Genomic DNA, 24,746 nt, shown 5'->3' with positions numbered 1-24,746 from the left:
TCGAAGAAAAGGCGTCTTAATTATCCCTTACTTGGACGATCTCCTGATAAGGGCAAGGTCCAGGGAACAGTTAGAGGTCGGAGTAGCACTATCTCAAGTAGTACTACGACAGCACGGATGGATTCTAAATATTCCAAAATCGCAGCTGATTCCGACGACACGTCTGCTGTTCCTAGGGATGATTCTGGACACAGTACAGAAAAAGGTGTTTCTCCCGGAGGAGAAAGCCAGGGAGTTATCCGACCTAGTCAGGAACCTCCTAAAACCAGGCCAAGTGTCAGTGCATCAATGCACAAGGGTCCTGGGAAAAATGGTGGCTTCTTACGAAGCGATTCCATTCGGCAGATTCCACGCAAGAACTTTTCAGTGGGATCTGCTGGACAAATGGTCCGGATCGCATCTTCAAATGCATCAGCGGATAACCCTGTCTCCAAGGACAAGGGTGTCTCTCCTGTGGTGGTTGCAGAGTGCTCATCTTCTAGAGGGCCGCAGATTCGGCTTTCAGGACTGGGTCCTGGTGACCACGGATGCCAGCCTGAGAGGCTGGGGAGCAGTCACACAGGGAAGAAATTTCCAGGGCTTGTGGTCAAGCATGGAAACGTCACTTCACATAAATATCCTAGAACTAAGGGCCATTTACAATGCCCTAAGTCAGGCAAGGCCTCTGCTCCAGGGTCAGCCGGTGCTGATCCAGTCGGACAACATCACGGCAGTCGCCCACGTAAACAGACAGGGCGGCACAAGAAGCAGGAGGGCAATGACGGAAGTTGCAAGGATTCTTCGCTGGGCGGAAAATCATGTGATAGCACTGTCAGCAGTGTTCATTCCGGGAGTGGACAATTGGGAAGCAGACTTCCTCAGCAGACACGATCTCCACCCGGGGGAGTGGGGACTTCACCCAGAAGTCTTCCACATGATTGTGAACCGTTGGGAAAAACCAAAGGTGGACATGATGGCGTCCCGCCTCAACAAAAAACTGGACAGATATTGCGCCAGGTCAAGGGACCCTCAGGCAATAGCTGTGGACGCTCTGGTAACACCGTGGGTGTACCAGTCAGTGTATGTGTTCCCTCCTCTGCCTCTCATACCCAAGGTACTGAGAATCATAAGAAGGAGAGGAGTAAGGACTATACTCGTGGCTCCGGATTGGCCAAGAAGGACTTGGTACCCGGAACTTCAAGAGATGCTCACGGAAGACCCGTGGCCTCTACCTCTAAGAAAGGACCTGCTCCAGCAGGGACCATGTCTGTTCCAAGACTTACCGCGGCTGCGTTTGACGGCATGGCGGTTGAACGCCGGATCCTGAAGGAAAAAGGCATTCCGGATGAAGTCATCCTGTATATGAAACATAAATGAATTGTGTGAATGTAGACACACTTTGTTTAATGCACAAAGTTATAAAAAATATTGGCTAAAATTACCATAAGGCTGTGTGTATAAGGTGTATATGAAACATAAATGCATTCTGTGCTTAGATTTAGGTCCCATCACCATGATATCTCATTATGGTATCTAATTATTCCAAAATACGGAAAAATCCGATATCCAAAATACCTCTGGTCCCAAGCATTTTGGATAAGGGATACTCAACCTGTATATGGGGAATTGTAACACAAGGCACATACAATAGGAAAATGAAATTATCTGGTTATTGTTCATTGGTGTTCATAAGGTAGAGATGAAGATGGAAGCATTATGGTATCGGGGAGGGGAGAAGGTTTCGTGGAAATTCTTCCCTAACTTAAATTTCTGCCACAGAATATAACAAGTTGTTAACTAATTTTTTTTCACTCTTTAACCCCTCACACAAATAACGATTTGGCTATTAACGATGTGTTTTAAAACTTGTTTTTTTTATTGGTATTTCTTTCCATTAAGCTTTAACGGCAGAATCTATAATTAATCTGCAATTATGATGAAGTATTAAAATGGCCACTAAAATGAAAGAGAGAAAGTGGTTTCATTTTATTTGAAAAAAATTAAAATAAATAAATCTTAGGGGTCGCTTCATTTGGGCGCGACATACTGTAGTCACATCAGCGAGTAAGTGCGCCATATGCTTCACTTATGGTACTGCTGGACTCGCATATTTTTGTTCGCAGCCCCTGGCCCGTGTACAAGGGCCCTCATTCCGAGTTGTTCGCTCGCAAGCTGCTTTTAGCAGCATTGCACACGCTAAGCCGCCGCCTACTGGGAGTGAATCTTAGCTTATCAAAATTGCGAACGAAAGATTCGCAATATTGCGAAAAGACTTCTCTGTGCAGTTTCTGAGTAGCTCGAGACTTACTCTTCCAGTGCGATCATTTCAGTGCTTGTCGTTCCTGGTTTGAAGTCACAAACACACCCAGCGTTCGCCCAGACACTCCTCCGTTTCTCCGGCCACTCCCGCGTTTTTCCCAGAAACGGCAGCGTTTTTTCACACACTCCCATAAAACGGCCAGTTTCCGCCCAGAAACACCCACTTCCTGTCAATCACACTCCGATCTCCAGAACGAAGAAAAAACCTCGTAATGCCGTGAGTAAAATACCAAACTTCATAGCAAATATACTTGGCGCAGTCGCAGTGCGGACATTGCGCATTCGCAATTAGCGGAAAATCGCTGCGATGCGAAGAAAATTACCGAGCGAACAACTCGGAATGACCACCAAAATCCACAAGTGCAGGGAGAGTTGCGGAGCCCTCTGCGGTGTTTCCACGCCGTTACAGCAGCAGCTCGCCCACCTCACATCTAATTGAATTGATCCCTATGTATGATATTTGTGAATATTTACACTTTCGGTGAATTCACCTACCATTGAATTCTTAACGTCCAAATCAAGTCTTGTAGTAGTAATTCATCATCTGTCCAGTAGAGGGAGGCATTGCTTGCTGGCAGTACCACCACAGTCTAGCATCTAATATCCCATCTGTACACTCTGTTCTCATCTCTTCATTTCCACGGTTCAGCGATCTTGTCTCAGGGGTATGTTTGAAATTGATTACAGACAACTTGCGCAGGATTTTGTGATGAACGCAGATGTCAGATGTGGTCCATCTTCCGCTGGGGCCATCGCAGACCTGGATGAGAATGAGGATGGGGCCTACTTCAGCTCCTACGGACACTTCGGGATACATGAAAAGATGTTAAAGGTTAGAAAAGAACACAGCTGCCGGGACTTTTATTCCAAGAGGTTTCATCATTATCACAGTCAGATGGCGCCAGTCTCGCCCTATGACAGGAATAATAGTGTTGCACGTAGAAACACATCTCAGGGTTATTGGGGGAACTGCTCAGGAAAGGCTCACAAGCAGAGACGGTCGGAAATCAGGCGAACGGTGCGCATTGAGAAATGCGCGTGTTCTCCGGTATACACCTTGCTGTATGCATCTCCCTGTGTGTACATTTGGTTTGCTACTAAGCATCATCGTCAGTACACATTTGCGCCAGGCGTGTTCATACATGTCCGCGCAGCTTGTCACACCCTCGCTGAACCCTGTACATGTCAGATTGCCCGGCTGTAGCCCAGTTCAGGTGTAAGTGTAGATGCAGCCGATATGTTTATGATTCCATATCGCCGCTACGTTGCGTCTGATCCACTTCAGAGTATGCGCAGTACCAAAGCCCCTGCAGAACGCACCGCCAGCAAGCACACGGACAGCTCTGCATCAGACCCCAGTGTCTGACTGCACAACACTGTGGCGCGTGTTGAGTGTGTACATGGCTCCGCAGCAGATTTCAGCATCACATGAAACATAATGTGAGACAAACCTGACCTCTAGAGCTTGCAATCTAAATGGTGGATGCTCTTTAAGAAAGGGAGCTGCTACCGTGATAGTTGGGGAATTTAACAAGTGTCCCTGAAGAGAGAGTATAGAACAAGAGTATTACTGCTAGTCCGTGTTATTGGGTGTAGTATGGTATGCCGGCGGTCGGGCTCCCGGCGACCAGCATACCGGCGCCGGGAGCCCGACCGCGGGCATACCGGCAGTGTGGCGAGCGCAAATGAGCCCCTTGCGGGCTCGCTGCGCTCGCCACTCTGCGGGCACGGTGGCGCGCTACACGCTATTTTATTCTCCCTCCATGGGGGTCGTGGACCCCCACGAGGGAGAATAAATGTCGGTATGCCGGCTGTCGGGATTCCGGCGCCGGTATCCCGACAGCCGACATACTGAAGACCACCCCGTGTTATTGGGGTAGTTACTTCGGGTACAATGCTTTTATTGGAAGATCACATTTCTACAGGAAACAACCCTGCCCATAGTGTTCACAGGTGTTGTATCTGTCCAGAAGCGCTCATGTGACCTCCCATGATATGGCCGCTGGTGGTGATGGGGTGGGGGGACGCGGCGGCGGCTGCACTCGGTTATGTACAGGTGGCCTTCGCCCCAGTGTCCATCTGCATATATAGGGCCTAATTCAAGGTTGATTGCAAAACAACATTTTCCTCTAATGGGCAAAACCATGTGCACTGCAGGTGGGGCAGATGTAACATGTGCAGAGAGAGTTAGATTTGGGTGGGTTATTTTGTTTCTGTGCAGGGTAAATACTGGCTGCTTTATTTTTACACTGCAATCTAGATTTCAGTTTGAACACACCCCACCCAAATCTAACTCTCTCTGCACATGTTACATCTGCCCCACCTGCAGTGCAGCACGGTTTGGCCCATTAGAGGAAAATGTTGTTTTGCAGTCAACCTTTAATTAGGCCCATAGACTTTTATTAAGTAATCACAATGACCTTGAGTTTCGGGTAAGGGGGTTTTCTGTGATCTCGGACCATTATACCTATAGTATATGAATGTAAATATTACTCGGTCTGTCCCCTTTCTCACCTGCCAATCAATAATCCTGCAGTGCTCTTCAGTGACCAGAAGGGGGGGCACCCGATCATAGACACTGCTCTAGGATATTGCCACCAAACACGCAGAAAGGATTCTTTTATTTAGGGGGTCCTGGATTCTGGGGGGCAGCAATGGGTAGCCCCCCCTGATCCCTAATGAGTACATCCTGATATCCTGCAGCGCTGGGCAGCAGTGTGTCTGTTCTGCAATGTGTGTGTGTATAGCTCCTTGTCTCTCTCCTGTAATACAGAGTGTTCCGTGTGGCTGAGCGTCGCTCTGCCGCTCTCAGTACTGCAGATTGAGCTTTGTTTTCTGTCCCGGGGCCTATAAATAACAGAAATCTATGAACTATAGAAGCAGGCAATAGGCTGATGTTCCGACATGAATCAGGGGAACCTTCAGCAATGTCCTCTACCAGCAGGAATCCTCTTTGTGCTTTTTTTAATCTGTGCTCCATGCACGGAACCCGCAAGGAATGGCTTCTGTACGAAGCCACTGCAGTGATATAGACTCCTTACCCCGTACACCTCGGATATAATGAATTCAATATAATCTGATCTAATCAGATATAATCATATTATCAGAAATTATGTTTCAATGAAAAATCGTAATCCCAAAATCTGGAAAATCGCAGACATCTGATTTCCTCCCCTGTTGGTTGTTCTGACGCCGTTCGCCTGTGTGCATGTACATAATAGACTGATATTAGCTGTGCGTCGTCTTGTAGCTGCACTTATCTCCCAGGTTGTTATAATATTTATATACATTGATAACGGCAGGAGTAATGATGGCGTATGAGAGCTCGCAGCACAGATCTGAGGTCCGGTAAATCTGATTGCATCCTTTAGCTGTAGCTACGTTAATTGCTGCAGAACGGTTTCTGCATGTGAGTGTTACAGGCGCAGGACATGGGGTGACTGACGTACGCAGGACTTACAGAAATCCACGTGGTACCCACGCATATTATCTTGCAGCACGTAACCCTGTATGATAGGACTGGTGAGCCTAATCATTGTATTATGCTCCAGTTATCTGCGCAGTGATGAGGATATGCACGTGTTAATTAGGTCGCTGCACTTTACGCAGGGTATAAATCTTTGTATGCAGATGCATCTCGCTGGTAATGGCGGTACGTGAGTCTTCTCGGAAGCTGCGACAGCGGTGTCACCTGGTGTCTCACTGGGTATTTAAAGTATTATTACATTTTATGCCTTTTACAGCCCTGAAACCTAGGGTCTAATTCAGACCTGATCACTGGGCAGCGATTTTTGCAGCCCTGCAATCAGATAGTCACCGCCTACAGGGGAAGTATATTTTAGCTGTGCAAGTGTGCGATCGCATGTGTAGCAGAGCCGTGCAAACAGATTTTGTGCAGTCTCTGCGCAGCCCAGGACTTACTCAGCCGCTGCGATCACTTCAGCCTGTCCGGGACCGGAATTGACGTCAAACACCCGCCCTTCAAACGCTTGAACACGCCTGCGTTTTTTCAGACACTCCCTGAAAATGGTCAGTTGCCACCCACAAACGCCTTCATCCTGTCAGTCACCTTGCGATCACCCGTGTGACCGCTTTTTTCGCACCATTCCGTTGCTATGCACCGATTCCCGTTGCTGTGGTCCGTCGCGCCTGCGCATTGCGGTTGATGCGCAGTTCGGACCTTATCGCAGTCTGTGAAAGACGCAACCTAGCAATCAGCTCTGAATTACCCCCCTAGTACTATATAGAGTCTCGGGAATTTGTGGCACCTTGTGTGTGACCGCGGTTTACCGTGCCCTCCATATACGTGTATGGGCTGTTGGCTCAGCTGACGTTTTGGGATGCAGGAATGAGACTTCCTTTGCTGTTCCTAGTTGTATTGTATATAATCAGTCCAGTCCTCCGTGTCTATGGCGTGTACATTCTCTAAGTGTCAACGCTTAGACAGTTCTGCGGAGTTTGCCTATAAATTGCAGTAACGGACCCTGAACTTTCCCATAAACGGATCTCTGCCATACTGTGTAGCTATTTATTGCTTTTTTTCCTCCTTCGTGAAGAACCGTAATTTTATTTTGAGAACTTAGCAGCACATTTACAATCTAAAAATACTGCACAGTTTAAAAATGTAGACGTCTTCAATCATGAGCGTTCCTAAGCGCGTCACGTTACAGTGACCTTGTGGGAGAAAAATGACGCAGGAATGTGTGTAGGGAGGGCTTTAGGACGGCGTTGGTTTTTTAGTCATTACTAGGTCAGGGATTTTAATTTCCCAGTACTGGTTAAAGGCTGTTCTGCAAATCTGACCGATTTGCTGACGCCACAAAAGTCAGAGGTTTTGCCGTCAATCGAGAAAGCACCAGAGTGGAAAATATTCCTCTTGCTTCATGAACTGTGCGGTTACCCTCACATAATCAATTAACAGCCTGCAGTTCAGCTCTCAGATCCTGCACACGTGGCTGCTCCGATTGTGGCAATTCATTTTCTGCCCTGTGTCTATCATTTCGTCCCCCCTGGAAGCGGGACCGCTGTTTGCAAGACTGAGAGATACGTGCACTGGTCTCTATGGAATGGTCCCTGCATGATGAGTAAGCGGCGTATTATTCGCCAATCTTACTCTTCCAGTTGTGCTCCAACTATAGAGGGACTATAAGTTCCAGCATGCCCTGCCAGGCTGCAAACTGTCCCATGTGATTTCAGCACTAATGTAATATCTGGCCGTGACGTGTGTCTGGGTGACTGTGTGTAGCATATATATACATCTTACAGTTGGTGTTTTGTGGGGCTTATTACCTGCTTAGGGAGCTGTATACTGTGCGCTTGGCTTCACCTCGAATTCCAAAGATCCAATTCTCCTTGAGTACATCTTTTATCAGGGTCTTGGTGATATGAAGGCACGTGTCTGAAGATATGACGACACATACACTGTAAACCTGATGCCAGCAAAAGTCTCCCATGCCGCTATATTCACTGTAATGTCACCCCCTGCACACACTATTACCTCCAGCTGCTGAGGCTCCGTCACACCGGGCAGTGGTGTTTATTTCGCCTTGTCATTCAGGGGCTCACACATGTACAGAGACATGCGTATCCCAAGTGCACCTCCCCCTCCCTCCCCCGCGTGTGCAGTTTACCGGTCACCATCACCAGGGAGTGCTTGTACTTGCCCAGTAATAGGGGCAAAGCTCTGTCTACACCCCTTCAAAGCCCCGTTCTGCCTTACTGATTGTAAATGTGGGTGTAATAATGTCGTACATGACTGTACACCCCCATTCGCCTTCTCTGCGCGGTGCAAATATACAACGGCGGTGTACATTTATCTCTGAACGGAACACTTTTAAACTGATAAAAATAGTCCACTAGTAAATATACCCCTTAGTGATTAAAAAGTTCCCAGGCTTAGGCTTTCTAGCTGTTGTAGAACCACAAGTTTCACCATGTTCTGCTACCTATTTTGCAGGCATTCACCTACAGAACAATCTGAGAATTGTGGACATTAGGTGACGATCTCTATTTCTTGTGGAACGCAGAGATTTTAGGGCAGTACGGATGGTGTAATGGTTAGAGGTTGTGGGTTCGATTCTCACCACGGCCCTAATGGTGTGGAGTTTACATGTTCTTTCTGTACTTGCGTGTGTTTCCACCGGGTACTCTGGTTTCCTCCTGTACCCCAAAAATAAACTGGTAGGTTAATTGGCTCCTAGCAAAAAAATTTAAATACAATTAACCCTAGTGTGTAAAGGGGGGTACTCACGGAGCGATCGCTGCTTAAAATCTAAGCAATCTGACTAGATTGCTTAGATTTTAATAACGATCGCTCCGTGTGTAGCCCCCTTAGCGATAGCGATGCGCAGCCCCGCGCATCGCTTTCGCTGCTGCTAGATTGGCCTGCATGCAGGCCAATCTAGCGGGTCGCTCACTTCACCCGCTGGGTGAAGTGAGCGGCCCCCCCGTCTCCCCCCGCACGCTCAGAACAGATCGCGCTGTGCTGAGCGCCGGGAGAGATGTGTGCTGAGCGGTTCGCTCAGCACACATCTCTCTGCCATCGGCCAGTGAGTACTGGCCTTAAGTGTGTGTGTTCATGGCCAGACTGAAAGTGGTTCTTATCTGCCATCAAATTCTATGTTTCTATCTCCATGGGGCATGACGTCTGTTTGGTGTATACCGGCCGCCTCTTGCGTCACTTTACGAGTCAGAGTAACAGGCATTTTTCTTCTATATATTTATAACAAATAGGAGGTCGGATCTCTTTAGTTACCAATGTGCCGAGAAATACAGTTCTTGGTGTAAATGACCCCATGGCAGGATATTCTGCTAAATATAAGAAAAACATTCAACCATCCCAATTCTGAATGGAACTTGCACCGTTTCTATACTTTGTGTTTTTGAGCAAAGATCTGTCTTTTTCAGACATTAGCCGGTGATTTCTCAGCTGTCCGTTTGTCACCCTGGTTCTGGCACCTTCAGCGAGTGTCCAATCCTGCGATGCTCTGCAGTTTTCTGGAAAGGGGACACGTAGGACAGAGACAGTTATAAAGCACGCACGCCTAGATGTATTTACGCGGATCGTGAAATACAAACCTCTCCAAAATGATGCTTTCTTGGAAGAAATGATTTCACGCATTCCCTTGTCATTTTAATTGATCACCTTTGCAGTGGTTCACGCTTGAGGAAGCAAACCCAATTTGCATTATATTAGCTGTAATTACCGCTGGAGATTACGCGTTGAAGGAAGGGAAAACCTGACGATAATGCAGACAGGAGCCGCGTTCCAATGTGTCCGAATGATTGGGAATTGTTCAATGTAATTAAGAGTTTTTCTCTGTTCTACAGGAACAACTAACTTCTTTTCCCAGTGTAATGTTAACTATGTGTTTGGATTGTTGTACTCCGCATTTTATACATACGTTAAAAAATAAAATAAAAAATAAAATTGCAGTTTGTTGTTAAAAATAAGAGGTGTAGAAAATAGCAATGTCGACCGTTATTCCAGATGGATCAGTGATGAAGAGCGAGGTTATTATAAGATTTGAGCGGTTTGTAGCAGAGGCTGGTGCGACGCAGCGGCAGATGTAATCTGTGTTCTATTTACAGACTTCTAACTATCTGTTTTTTTGTTTTTTTTTCCCTCCCCTTTGTAGGACGCAGTGCGGACAGAGAGCTACAGAAACTTCATGTACCAGAATTCTGAAATATTCAAGGACAAGGTAAGGGAACGCAGCTGTCTTCCTCTCTCCAGCCGGCGGACTTGTCACGGAGTAGGGAGCCTGTGACGGAGTGGCCTTGCTTTACATCGGTGACAGCCGATGCTTTTATATGCAGGATGGGTTTTACTCCTGAGGATGTTAGTCAACTGCCGGAGGGGTGCAGAGTACAGATAACACCAAAACCATTTTATTCTCGCCCTTTATTTATTAATAGGAGTTTATTTATTAATGCAAGTGAATCCCGCGCGGAGATAAATGGTCTAGTGTTGCGCTATGCGATTTTGTTATAAAATGCAAAAAAAATATTCTTGTGATATTATCTAGGCGCCCTTTGACACCGCATACGCACGGCTTCCTTTCTTATAAAGTGCATTGCAAGCTGTGCATATTTTACCTTCCCGTTACGCTGATTGTGCCCCTGGAAACACTGTGCAACATAAAACGGATTTTAACACGTCTTTGTAAAAGTACGACTTCTGCACTTGCCACTTGGTATTAAAAAGAAGTACATAAAGCTTTGTCTGTGTATTACCACCAGTCACACGTCTGTGTATTACCTTCCAGTCACACGTCTGTGTATTACCTTCCAGTCACACGTCTGTGTATTACCTTCCAGTCACACGTCTGTGTATTACCTTCCAGTCACACGTCTGTGTATTACTTACCTTCCAGTCACACGTCTGTGTTTTACCTTCCAGTCACACGTCTGTGTATTACCTTCCAGTCACACGTCTGTGTATTACCCCCAGTCACACGTCTGTGTATTACCTTCCAGTCACACGTCTGTGTATTACCTTCCAGTCACACGTCTGTGTATTACCTTCCAGTCACACGTCTGTGTGTTACCTTCCAGTCACACGTCTGTGTATTACCCCCAGTCACACGTCTGTGTATTACCTTCCAGTCACACGTCTGTGTATTACCACCAGTCACACGTCTGTGTATTACCTTCCAGTCACACGTCTGTGTATTACCTTCCAGTCACACGTCTGTGTATTACCTTCCAGTCACACGTCTGTGTATTACCTTCCAGTCACACGTCTGTGTATTACCTTCCAGTCACACGTCTGTGTATTATTCCCAGTCACACGTCTGTGTATTATTCCCAGTCACACGTCTGTGTATTATTTCCAGTCACACGTCTGTGTATTACCTTCCAGTCACACGTCTGTGTATTACCTTCCAGTCACACGTCTGTGTATTACCTTCCAGTCACACGTCTGTGTATTACCTTCCAGTCACACGTCTGTGTATTACCTTCCAGTCACACGTCTGTGTATTACCTTCCAGTCACACGTCTGTGTATTACCTTCCAGTCACACGTCTGTGTATTACCTTCCAGTCACACGTCTGTGTATTACCTTCCAGTCACACGTCTGTGTATTACCTTCCAGTCACACGTCTGTGTATTATCCCATACGTCTGTGTATTACCTTCCAGTCACACGTCTGTGTATTACCTTCCAGTCACACGTCTGTGTATTACCTTCCAGTCACACGTCTGTGTATTACCTTCCAGTCACACGTCTGTGTATTACCTTCCAGTCACACGTCTGTGTATTACCTTCCAGTCACACGTCTGTGTATTATCCCATACGTCTGTGTATGACCCCCAGTCACACGTCTGTGTATTACCCCCAGTCACACGTCTGTGTATTACCTTCCAGTCACACGTCTGTGTATTACCCCCCAGTCACACGTCTGTGTATTACCCCCAGTCACACGTCTGTGTATTACCCCCAGTCACACGTCTGTGTATTACCTTCCAGTCACACGTCTGTGTATTACCCCCCAGTCACACGTCTGTGTATTACCCCCAGTCACACGTCTGTGTATTACCCCCCCAGTCACACGTCTGTGTATTACCTTCCAGTCACACGTCTGTGTATTACCCCCAGTCACACGTCTGTGTATTACCTTCCAGTCACACGTCTGTGTATTACCTTCCAGTCACACGTCTGTGTATTACCTTCCAGTCACACGTCTGTGTATTACCTTCCAGTCACACGTCTGTGTATTACCTTCCAGTCACACGTCTGTGTATTACCTTCCAGTCACACGTCTGTGTATTACCCCCCCAGTCACACGATCTATGTATTACCCCCCCAGTCACACGGTCTATGTATTACCCCCCCAGTCACACGGTCTATGTATTATCCCCAGTCACATGTCTATGTATTATCCCATATGTCTGTGTATTACCCCCAGTCACACGTCTATGTATTATCCCATACGTCTGTGTATTACCCCCCAGTCACACGTCTGTGTATTACCCCCCCAGTCACACGATCTGTGTATTACCCCCCAGTCACACGATCTGTGTATTACCCCCAGTCACACGATCTGTGTATTACCCCCAGTCACACGTCTGTGTATTACCCCCCCAGTCACATGATCTGTGTTTTACCCCCCCAGTCACACGATCTGTGTATTACCCCCCCAGTCACACGATCTGTGTATTACCCCCCCAGTCACACGATCTGTGTATTACCCCCCCAGTCACACGTCTGTGTATTACCCCCCCAGTCACACGTCTGTGTATTACCCCCCCAGTCACACGTCTGTGTATTACCCCCCCCAGTCACACGTCTGTGTATTACTCCGGTCACATGTCTGTGTATTACTCCGGTCACACGCTCTTCACATGTAAATATTGAGCCAAAATCAGGTCAAAATCTGCATGTGAGATGAGCATGTGATCGGGCCCTGTGTCATTCTGGGTAAATGTTAGCCCACATAGAAACAGAATGTGACGACAGATAAGAACCACTTACCACACACTATGGCTACACTAGGGCTACATTTTTGTCGGGAGACAATTAACCGACCAGTATATTTTGTGATTGTGGGAGGAAGCCGGAGTACCCGGAGAAAACACATGCAAGCACGTGGAGAATATACAAACTCCACACAAGGCTAGCTGCAAATCAAACATGCATGTGTCAGGGAGATGCTGCCAGGGTGAGACCATGTATATGAGTGCCCAGCCTTGCATTTCACTAGCCATCTGGAAATAAGTGAGGCATAATAAGGGCAGCCATTTTGTGTACCTAGACAGTGTTCATGAGTGCCCAGCCTTGCATTCCTATAGTGATCGCAGATATAGCTGAGGCACAACAAGGGCTACCATTCTGTCTACTGAGACAGTGTTTGAGTGCCCAACCTGGCAGTTTGCTTGCAGTCGCTGAAACTCAACAAAGGCAGCCATTTTGTGAACTGAGACTGTAATTCACTAAGAAAAAATGATATTGCCGAGTCACAAAAGGAACACTTGACACTACCGTGTTGTTTGCTGAGTCAGTATTTATCATATTGAAGCCTAAAGAACACCTGAGACTTAGGGGGACATGTACTAAGCAGTGATGAAAGTGGAGGAGAGAGCCAGTGGAGAAGTTACCCATGACAACAATCACCTGCTCTGTATATGTTTATAGTATGCAAATTATAAATGTTACGTCAATGCTGATTGGTTGCCATGGGCAGCTTCTCCACTGGTTCGATTCTCCACTTTTCTGATACGTCCTAGAGGATGCTGGGGACTCCGTAAGGGCCATGGGGTATAGACGGGCTCCGCAGGAGACATGGGCACTCTAAAGACTTTAGATGGGTGTGCACTGGCTCCTCCCTCTATGCCCCTCCTCCAGACTCAGTTAGATCCTGTGCCCAGAGGAGACTGGATGCACTGCAGGGGAGCTCTCCTGAGTTTCTCTGAAAAAGACTTTTGTTAGGTTTTTTATTTTCAGGGAGCACTGCTGGCAACAGGCTCCCTGCATCGTGGGAGTGAGGGGAGAGAAGCAGACCTACTTAAATGATAGGCTCTGCTTCTTAGGCTACTGGACACCATTAGCTCCAGAGGGTCGGAACGCAGGTCTCCCCTCGCCGTTCGTCCCGGAGCCGCGCTGCCGTCCTCCTCGCAGAGCCGGAAGATAGAAGCCGGGTGAGTATAAGAAGAAAGAAGACTTCACAGGCGGCAGAAGACTTCAGATCTTCACTGAGGTACCGCGCAGCTGTCCCCATAATTGTATATCCCAGTGTGTGTGGGGGTGTCAGTACGTGTGTGTCGACATAGCGGAAGGCTCGTCTAAGGAGGAGGTAGAGCAGATGATTGTGGTGTCTCCGTCGGCGACGCCGACACCTGATTGGTTGGATATGTGGAATGTCTTAAATGCAAATATGTCTTTATTACATAAAAGATTGGACAAAGCAGAGTCCAGAGAAAGAGCAGGGAGTCAATCCATGGCTTTGACTGTGTCACAAGGCCCTTCAAGCTCTCGTAAACGTCCCCTGTCCCAGGTATACCGACACGGATTCTGACTCCAGTGTTAACTACGATGATGCAAGGTTACACCCAAGGGTGGCCAATAGTATTCATTATATGATTATTGCAATAAAAGATGTTTTGCATATCACAGATGACCCCTCTGTCCCTGACACGAGGGTCTGCATGTTTAAGGAGAAGAAACCTGAGGTAACCTTTCCCCCATCTCATGAGCGGAACGCTTTATTTGAAAAAGCTTGGGAAACTCCAGACAAGAAACTGCAGATTCCCAAGAGAATTCTTATGGCGTATCCTTTCACCGCACAGGATAGGTTACGGTGGGAATCCTCACCCAGGGTGGACAAGGCTTTGACGCGCTTGTCCAAAAAGGTGGCGCTACCGTCTCCAGACAAGGCTGCCCTCAAGGATCCTGCTGATCGCAGACAGGAGACTACCTTAAAATCAATTTATGCACATACGGGTGCCTTGCTCAGACCGGCAGTAGCGTCGGCATGGGTATGTAGCGCAATAGCAGCATGGGCAGATAACTTGTCATCTGACATTGACACCCTAGATAAGGATAGCATTTTATTGACCTTGGGTCATATTAAAGACGCAGCGTTATATATGAGAGACGCTGCGAGAGACGTGGGGCTGTTGGGTTCAAGAGCCAATGCCATGGCAATTTCTGCTAGGCGAGCCCTGTGGACCCACCAATGGACGGGTGATGCCGATTCAAAGAGACATATGGAAACTTTGCCTTACAAGGGTGAGGTTTTATTTGGGGATGGCCTCGCGGACCTGGTTTCCACAGCTACCGCGGGTAAATCTTCTTTTTTGCCTTATGTTCCCCCACAGCAAAAGAAAACACCTCAATATCAGATCCAGTCCTTTCGGTCGCATAAGTCCAGAAGAGGTCGGGGCTCTCCTCACCAGAGGTAAGGGTAGAGGGAAAAGAATGCCTGCTACGGCTAGTTCCCAGGAACAGAAGTCCTCCCCGGCTTCTACAAAATCCACCGCATGACGCTGGGGCTCCACTGCGGGAGTCCACGCCGGTGGGGGCACATCTTCGACTCTTCAGCCAGGTCTGGATTCTGTCAGATTTGGATCCTTGGGCGATAGAAATTGTATCCCAAGGCTACAAACTGGAATTCGAAGAAGTGCCTCCTCGCCGATTTTTCAAGTCGTCTTTGCCAGCTTCTCCCCCAGAGAGGGAAATAGTTTTAGCTGTAATACAAAAGCTGTGTCGACAGCAAGTGATTATCAAGGTTCCCCTAATGCAACAGGGAATATGGTACTATTCAACCCTATTTGTGGTCCCGAAACCAGATGGCTCGGTCAGACCCATTCTGAATCTAAAATCCCTAAACCTGTATCTAGAAAGGTTCAAATTCAAGATGGAATCTCTCAGGGCAGTGATCTCCAGCCTGGAAGGGGGGTATTTTATGGTATCACTAGACATAAAGGATGCATACCTTCATGTCCCCATTTATCCTCCTCATCAGGCGTACTTGAGATTCGCTGTACAGAACTGTCATTACCAGTTTCAGACGTTGCCGTTTGGGCTGTCCACAGCCCCGAGGATTTTCACCAAGGTAATGGCGTAAATGATGGTGCTCCTACGCAGGCAAGGAGTCACAATTATCCCATACTTGGACGATCTCCTGATAAAAGCGAGATCGAGAGATCAGTTGCTGAAAAGCGTGTCACTCTCCCTGAGAGTGCTGCAGCAACACGGCTGGATCCTAAATCTGCCAAAGTCGCAGTTGATTCCAACGACTCGGCTATAATTTTTAGGCATGATTCTGGACACTGACAAGAATAGGGTTTTTCTCTGACGTCCTAGTGGATGCTGGGAACTCCGTAAGGACCATGGGGAATAGCGGCTCCGCAGGAGACTGGGCACAAAAGTAAAGCTTTAGGACTACCTGGTGTGCACTGGCTCCTCCCCCTATGACCCTCCTCCAAGCCTCAGTTAGATTTTTGTGCCCGGCCGAGAAGGGTGCATTCTAGAAGGCTCTCCTGAGTTTCTTAGAAAAAGTTTAGTTTTAGGTTTTTTATTTTCAGTGAGACCTGCTGGCAACAGGCTCACTGCATCGAGGGACTAAGGGGAGAAGAAGCGAACCTGCCTGCTTGCAGCCAGCTTGGGCTTCTTGGCTACTGGACACCATTAGCTCCAGAGGGACCGAACACAGGCTCAGCCTCGGAGTCCGGTCCCAGAGCCGCGCCGCCGGCCCCCTTACAGAGCCAGAAGCAAGAAGAGGTCCGGAAAATCGGCGGCAGAAGACATCCAGTCTTCACCAAGGTAGCGCACAGCACTGCAGCTGTGCGCCATTGCTCCTCAGGGACACTTCACACTCCGGTCACTGAGGGTGCAGGGCGCTGGGGGGGGCGCCCTGAGCAGCAATAAAAACACCTTGGCTGGCGAAAATACATCACATATAACCCCCAGGGCTATATGGATGTATTTTAACCCCTGCCAGAATATAGCAAAAAGCGGGAGAAAAGTCCGCCGAGAAGGGGGCGGAGCCTATCTCCTCAGCACACTGGCGCCATTTTCCCTCACAGCTCCGCTGGAAGGACGTCTCCCTGACTCTCCCCTGCAGTCCTGCACTACAGAAAAGGGTAAAACAAGAGAGGGGGGCACTAATTAGGCACAGTATTAACATAACAGCAGCTATAAGGGGAAAAACACTTCTATAAGGTTAATCCCTGTTTATATATAGCGCTCTGGTGTGTGCTGGCATACTCTCCCTCTGTCTCCCCAAAGGGCTAGTGGGGTCCTGTCCTCTATCAGAGCATTCCCTGTGTGTGTGCTGTGTGTCGGTACGATTGTGTCGACATGTTTGAGGAGGAAAATGATGTGGAGGCGGAGCAATTGCCTGTAATAGAGATGTCACCCCCTAGGGAGTCGACACCTGAGTGGATGGGCTTATGGAAGGAATTACGTGACAGTGTCAGCTCTTTACAAAAGACGGTTGATGACATGAGGCAGCCGGCTACTCAGCTTGTGCCTGTCCAGGCGTCTCAAAGGCCATCAGGGGCTCTAAAACGCCCGTTACCTCAGATGGCAGACACAGACGCCGACACGGATACTGACTCCAGTGTCGACGATGAAGAGACGAATGTGACTTCCAGTAGGGCCACACGTTACATGATTGAGGCAATGAAAAATGTTTTACATATTTCTGATAATACAAGTACCACTAAAAAGGGTATTATGGCCCTCATTCCGAGTTGTTCGCTCGGTATTTTTCATCGCATCGCAGTGAGAATTCTCTTAGTGCGCATGCGTAATGTTCGCACTGCGCATGCGCCAAGTAACTTTACTATGAAGAAAGTAATTTTACTCACGGCTTTTTCATCGCTCCGGCGATCGCATTGTGATTGACAGGAAATGGGTGTTACTGGGCGGATGTATGGCGTTTTATGGGCGTGTGGCTGAAAACGCTACCGTTTCCGGAAAAAACGCAGGCGTGTCTGGAGAAACGGTGGGAGTGCTTGGCCGAACGCTGGGTGTGTTTCTGACGTCAGCCGGGACCGAAAAGCACTGAACTGATCGCACAGGCAGAGTAAGTCTGGAGTTACTCAGAAACTGCTAACTCGTTTTTGATCGCAAAAATGCGCATACATCGGTCGCACATTTAAGAAGTTTAGATTCACTCCCAGTAGGCGGCGGCTTAGCGTGTGTAACTCTGCTGAAATCGCCTTGCGAGCGAACAACTCGGAATGAGGGCCTATGTTTGGTGAGAAAAAACTGCCTGTAGTTTTTCCTGCTTCTGAGGAATTAAATGAAGTGTGTGATGAAGCGTGGGTTTCCCCCGATAAAAAAACTGATAATTCCTAAAAGGTTATTGGCATCATACCCTTTCCCGCCAGAGCATAGGGCACGTTGGGAAACACCCCGTAGGGTGGATAAAGCGCTCACACGCTTGTCTAAACAGGTGTCACTACCCTCTCCTGAGACGGCCGCCCTTAAGGAACCTGCTGACAGAAAGCAGGAGAATATCCTAAAATGTATATACACTCATACGGGAGTTATACTGCGACCAGCAATCGCCTCCGCCTGGATGTGCAGTGCTGGGGTGGCTTGGTCGGATTCCCTGACGGACAATATTGATACCCTAGACAGGGACAGTATATTACTGACTATAGAGCATTTAAAAGATGCATTTCTATATATGCGTGATGCACAGAGGGATATCTGCCGACTGGCATCAAGAGTAAGTGCGCTGTCCATTTCTGCCAGAAGAGGGTTATGGACGCGGCAGTGGTCAGGTGATGCGGATTCCAAAAGGCATATGGAAGTATTGCCTTATAAAGGGGAGGAGTTATTTGGGGTAAGTCTATCAGACCTGGTAGCCACGGCAACTGCTGGGAAATCCACATTTTTACCCCAGGTAGCCTCTCAACATAAGAAGACGCCATATTATCAGGCGCAGTCCTTTCGGACCCATAAGGGCAAGCGGGCAAAGGGCTCCTCTTTTCTGCCCCGTGGCAGAGGGAGAGGGAAAAGGCTGCAGCAAACAGTCGGTTCCCAGGAACAGAAGCCCTCTCCCGCCTCTGCCAAGTCCTCAGCATGACGCTGGGGCGTTACAAGCGGACTCAGGCACGGTGGGGGCCCGTCTCAAGAATTTCAGCGCGCAGTGGGCTCACTCACAAGTGGACCCCTGGATCCTTCAGGTGGTATCTCAGGGATACAAATTGGAATTCGAGACGTCTCCCCCTCGCCGTTTCCTAAAGTCTGCTTTACCGACGTCTCCCTCCGACAGGGAGGCGGTATTGGAAGCCATTCACAAGCTGTATTCCCAGCAGGTGATAATCAAGGTACCCCTCCTGCAACAGGGAAAGGGGTATTATTCCACGCTGTTTGTGGTACCGAAGCCGGACGGCTCGGTGAGACCTATTTTAAATCTAAAATCCTTGAACACTTACATACAGAGGTTCAAGTTCAAGATGGAGTCACTCAGAGCGGTGATTGCGAACCTGGAAGAAGGGGATTATATGGTGTCTCTGGACATCAAGGATGCTTACCTCCATGTCCCAATTTACCCTTCTCACCAAGGGTACCTCAGGTTTGTGGTACAGAACTGTCACTATCAGTTTCAGACGCTGCCGTTTGGATTGTCCACGGCACCCCGGGTCTTTATCAAAGTAATGGCCGAAATGATGATACTCCTTCGAAGGAAGGGAGTTTTAGTTATCCCTTACTTGGACGATCTCCTGATAAGGGCAAGATCCAGGGAACAGTTGGAAGTCGGGGTAGCACTATCTCAGGTAGTGTTGCGGCAGCACGGTTGGATTCTCAATATTCCAAAATCGCAGCTGATCCCGACGACACGTCTTCTATTCCTAGGGATGATCCTGGACACAGTCCAGAAAAAGGTGTTTCTCCCGGAGGAGAAAGCCAGGGAGTTATCCGAGCTAGTCAGAAACCTCCTAAAACCAGGCCAAGTCTCAGTGCATCAATGCACACGGGTCCTGGGAAAAATGGTGGCTTTCTACGAAGCAATCCCATTCGGCAGATTCCACGCAAGAACTTTTCAGTGGGACCTGCTGGACAAATGGTCCGGATCGCATCTTCAGATGCATCAGCGGATAACCCTGTCACCAAAGACAAGGGTGTCTCTCCTGTGGTGGTTACAGAGTGCTCATCTTCTAGAGGGCCGCAGATTAGGCATTCAGGACTGGGTCCTGGTGACCACGGATGCCAGCCTGCGAGGCTGGGGAGCAGTCACACAGGGAAGGAATTTCCAGGGCTTGTGGTCAAGCCTGGAGACATCACTTCACATAAATATCCTGGAGCTAAGGGCCATTTACAATGCTCTAAGCCTAGCAAGACCTCTGCTTCAAGGTCAGCCGGTGCTGATCCAGTCAGACAACATCACGGCAGTCGCCCACGTAAACAGACAGGGCGGCACAAGAAGCAGGAGGGCAATGGCAGAAGCTGCAAGGATTCTTCGCTGGGCGGAAAATTATGTGATAGCACTGTCAGCAGTGTTCATTCCGGGAGTGGACAACTGGGAAGCAGACTTCCTCAGCAGGCACGACCTCCACCCGGGAGAGTGGGGACTTCATCCAGAAGTCTTCCACATGATGGTGAACCGTTGGGAAAAACCAAAGGTGGACATGATGGCGTCCCGCCTCAACAAAAAACTAGACAGGTATTGCGCCAGGTCAAGGGACCCTCAGGCAATAGCTGTGGACGCTCTGGTAACACCGTGGGTGTACCAGTCAGTGTATGTGTTCCCTCCTCTGCCTCTCATACCCAAGGTACTGAGAATTATAAGACGGAGAGGAGTAAGAACTATACTCGTGGCTCCGGATTGGCCAAGAAGGACTTGGTACCTGGAACTTCAAGAGATGCTCACAGAGGACCCGTGGCCTCTACCTCTAAGAAGGGACCTGCTCCAGCAAGGACCCTGTCTGTTCCAAGACTTACCGCGGCTGCGTTTGACGGCATGGCGGTTGAACGCCGGATCCTGAAGGAAAAAGGCATTCCGGATGAAGTCATCCCTACCCTGATCAAAGCCAGGAAGGATGTAACCGCAAGGCATTATCACCGTATTTGGCGTAAATATGTTGCGTGGTGTGAGGCCAGGAAGGCCCCTACAGAGGAATTTCAACTGGGTCGATTCCTGCATTTCCTGCAAACAGGAGTGTCTATGGGCCTAAAATTGGGGTCCATTAAGGTTCAAATTTCGGCCCTGTCGATTTTCTTCCAGAAATAATTGGCTTCAGTTCCTGAAGTTCAGACGTTTGTCAAGGGGGTGCTGCATATACAGCCTCCTTTTGTGCCTCCAGTGGCACCTTGGGATCTCAATGTAGTTTTGGGGTTCCTAAAATCACATTGGTTTGAACCACTCACCACTGTGGACTTAAAATATCTCACATGGAAAGTGGTAATGCTGTTGGCCCTGGCTTCGGCCAGGCGTGTGTCAGAATTGGCGGCTTTATCCTATAAAAGCCCTTACCTGATTTTTCATACGGACAGGGCAGAATTGAGGACTCGTCCTCAATTTCTCCCTAAGGTGGTTTCAGCGTTTCACCTGAACCAGCCTATTGTGGTACCTGCGGCTACTAGGGACTTGGAGGACTCCAAGTTGCTGGACGTAGTCAGGGCCCTGAAAATATATGTTTCCAGGACGGCTGGAATGACTCGCTGTTTATCCTGTATGCACCCAACAAGCTGGGTGCTCCTGCTTCTAAGCAGACTATTGCTCGTTGGATTTGTAGTACAATTCAGCTTGCACATTCTGTGGCAGGCCTGCCACAGCCAAAATCTGTAAAAGCCCATTCCACAAGGAAGGTGGGCTCATCTTGGGCGGCTGCCCGAGGGGTCTCGGCTTTACAACTTTGCCGAGCAGCTGCTTGGTCAGGGGCAAACACGTTTGCTAAATTCTACAAATTTGATACCCTGGCTGAGGAGGACCTGGAGTTCTCTCATTCGGTGCTGCAGAGTCATCCGCACTCTCCCGCCCGTTTGGGAGCTTTGGTATAATCCCCATGGTCCTTACGGAGTTCCCAGCATCCACTAGGACGTCGGAGAAAATAAGAATTTACTTACCGATAATTCTATTTCTCGTAGTCCGTAGTGGATGCTGGGCGCCCATCCCAAGTGCGGATTGTCTGCAATACTTGTACATAGTTATTGTTAACTAAATCGGGTTATTGTTGTTGTGAGCCATCTTTCCAGAGGCTCCTCTGTTATCATGCTGTTAACTGGGTTCAGATCACAGGTTGTACGGTGTGATTGGTGTGGCTGGTATGAGTCTTACCCGGGATTCATGAATCCTTCCTTATTGTGTACGCTCGTCCGGGCACAGTATCCTAACTGAGGCTTGGAGGAGGGTCATAGGGGGAGGAGCCAGTGCACACCAGGTAGTCCTAAAGCTTTACTTTTGTGCCCAGTCTCCTGCGGAGCCGCTATTCCCCATGGTCCTTACGGAGTTCCCAGCATCCACTACGGACTACGAGAAATAGAATTATCGGTAAGTAAATTCTAATTTTCTCCCAACGGAAAAAGGCCAGGAACTCCAGAGCATGGTCAGAGACCTGTAAAAACCAAAAAGAGTGTCAGTTCATCAATGCACTCGAGTACTGGGAAAGATGGTGGCGGCCTACGAGGCCATCCCCTTCGGCAGGTTCCATGCGAGGACATTTCAGTGGGACCTTCTGGACAAGTGGTCGGGGTCTCATCTGCAAATACATCAGAAAATAAGCCTGTCCCCCAGGGCCAGGGTGTCTCTCCTGTGGTGGCTGCAGAGTGCTCACCTTCTAGAGGGTCGCAGGTTCGGCATTCAAGACTGGGTTCTGGTAACCACGGACGCGAGCCTCCGAGGATGGGGAGCAGTCATACAAGGAAGAAATTTTCAGGGACTGTGGTCAAGCCAGGAGGCTTGTCTACACATCAACGTGCTGGAATTAAGGGCCATATACAACGGCCTACGACAAGCGGAGACTCTTCTTCGCGACCTACCTGTTCTGATTCAATCGGACAACGTCACAGCAGTGGCTCATGTAAACAGCCAAGGCAGGACAAGGAGCAGAGTGGCAATGGTGGAAGCCACCAGGATTCTTCGCTGGGCGGAAAATCACGTAAGTGCGCTGTCAGCAGTCTCCATCCAGGAGAGTGGGGTCTTCATCAAGAAGTTTTTGCAGAGATAACAAGTCGTTGGGGACTTCCTCAAATAGACATAATGGCGTCACGCCTTAACAAGAAACTTCGGAGGTATTGTTCCAGGTCAAGGGACCCTCAGGCTGTAGCGGTAGACGCCCTGGTGACACCATGGGTGTTTCCGTCGGTCTATGTCTTCCCTCCTCTTCCACTCATCTCAAAAATACTGAGAATCATAAGACGAAAAAGAGTCCAGACAATACACATTGTTCCGGATTGGCCTCAAAGGGCCTGGTATTCAGATCTTCAGGAATTGCTCACAGAAGATCCGTGGCATCTTCCTCCCAGGGAGGACCTGTTGCAGCAGGGGCCCTGCGTGTTCCAAGACTTACCGCGGTTACGTTTGACGGCATGGCGGTTGAACACCAAATCCTAGCTAGGAAAGGTATTCCGGGGGATGTCATCCCTACTCTGATAAAAGCTAGGAAGGAGGTGACGGCGAAACATTATCACCGTATCTGGAGGAAATATGTATCTTGGTGTGAAGCCAAGAATGCTCCTACGGAAGATTTCCACCTGGGCCGTTTTCTCCACTTTCTGCAGACAGGAGTGGATATGGGCCTAAAGTAAGGCTCTATTAAGGTGCAGATTTCGGCCCTGTCAATATTCTTTCAGAAGGAATTGGCTTCTCTCCCAGAAGTCCAGACTTTTGTAAAGGTAGTGCTGCACATCCAGCCTCCTTTTGTGCCCCCATTGGCGCCATGGGACCTTAACGTGGTGAAACAGTACCTTAAGTCACACTGGTTTGAACCTCTTCAAACAGTTGAGTTAAAATTTCTCACTTGGAAAGTGGTCATGTTGCTAGCCTTGGCATCTGCGAGGCGGGTGTCCGAATTGGCGGCTTTGTCTCACAAAAGCCCCTATCTGATTTTCCATGTGGATAGAGCAGAGTTGAGGACTCAATTTCTGCCTAAGGTGGTTTCTTCGTTTCATATGAACCAACCTATTGTGGTGCCTGTGGCTACGGGTGACTTGATGTAGTCAGGGCCTTAAAGGTTTATGTAGCCAGGACGGCTCGGGTTAGGAAAACAGAGGCGCTGTTTGTCCTGTATGCGGCCAACAAGGTTGGCGCTCCTGCTTCTAAGCAGTCTATTGCCCGCTGGATCTGTAACACGATTCAGCAGGTTCATTCTACGGCTGGATTGCCGTTACCAAATTCGGTAAAGGCCCATTCCACTAGGAAGGTGGGCTCTTCTTGGGCGGCTGCCCGGGACGTCTCGGCATTACAGCTTTGCCGAGCAGCTACTTGGTCGGGTTCAAACACTTTTGCTAAATTCTATAAGTTTGATACCCTGGCTGATGAGGACCTCATGTTTGCTCAATCGGTGCTGCAGAGTCATCCGCACTCTCCCGCCCGGTCTGGAGCTTTGGTATAATCCCCATGGTCCTTACGGAGTCCCCAGCATCCTCTAGGACGTAAGAGAAAATAAGATTTTAAACCTACTGGTAAATCTTTTTCTCCTAGTCCATAGAGGATGCTGGGCGCCCGTCCCAGTGCGGACTATTTCTGCAAGGCTTGTATATAGTTGTTGCTTACATAAGGGTTATGTTACAGTTGAGATCAGTCTCTGGTTGATGCTGTTTTGTTCATGCTGTTAACTGGTTGCGTATATTCCATGTTGTACGGTGTGGATGGTGTGGGCTGGTATGTATCTTGCCCTTAGATTAACAAAAATCCTTTCCTCGTACTGTCCGTCTCCTCTGGGCACAGTTCTATAACTGAGGTCTGGAGGAGGGGCATAGAGGGAGGAGCCAGTTCACACCCATCTAAAGTCTTACAGTGCCCATGTCTCCTGTGGAGCCTATCTATA

General features: G+C 48.5%; 1 protein-coding gene across 1 annotated transcript in view; it reads left to right on the top strand.

Annotated features, from left to right (window-relative positions):
• PRMT3 (protein arginine methyltransferase 3) overlaps positions 1 to 24,746 on the top strand; it is a 251,556-nt gene that overhangs the window by 46,288 nt on the left and 180,522 nt on the right. The window contains exons 7-8 of the mRNA XM_063946376.1: positions 2,986 to 3,130; positions 9,936 to 10,001. Coding sequence (XP_063802446.1) covers positions 2,986 to 3,130; positions 9,936 to 10,001 — 211 coding nt within the window. The remainder of the gene's footprint in view (positions 1 to 2,985; positions 3,131 to 9,935; positions 10,002 to 24,746) is intronic.

Source organism: Pseudophryne corroboree, chromosome 11, assembly GCF_028390025.1.
Source record: "Pseudophryne corroboree isolate aPseCor3 chromosome 11, aPseCor3.hap2, whole genome shotgun sequence".
Classification (NCBI taxonomy): domain Eukaryota; kingdom Metazoa; phylum Chordata; class Amphibia; order Anura; family Myobatrachidae; genus Pseudophryne; species Pseudophryne corroboree.
Note: the sequence above shows the minus strand (reverse complement) of the source record. Positions and strands in the feature narration are given on the sequence as shown.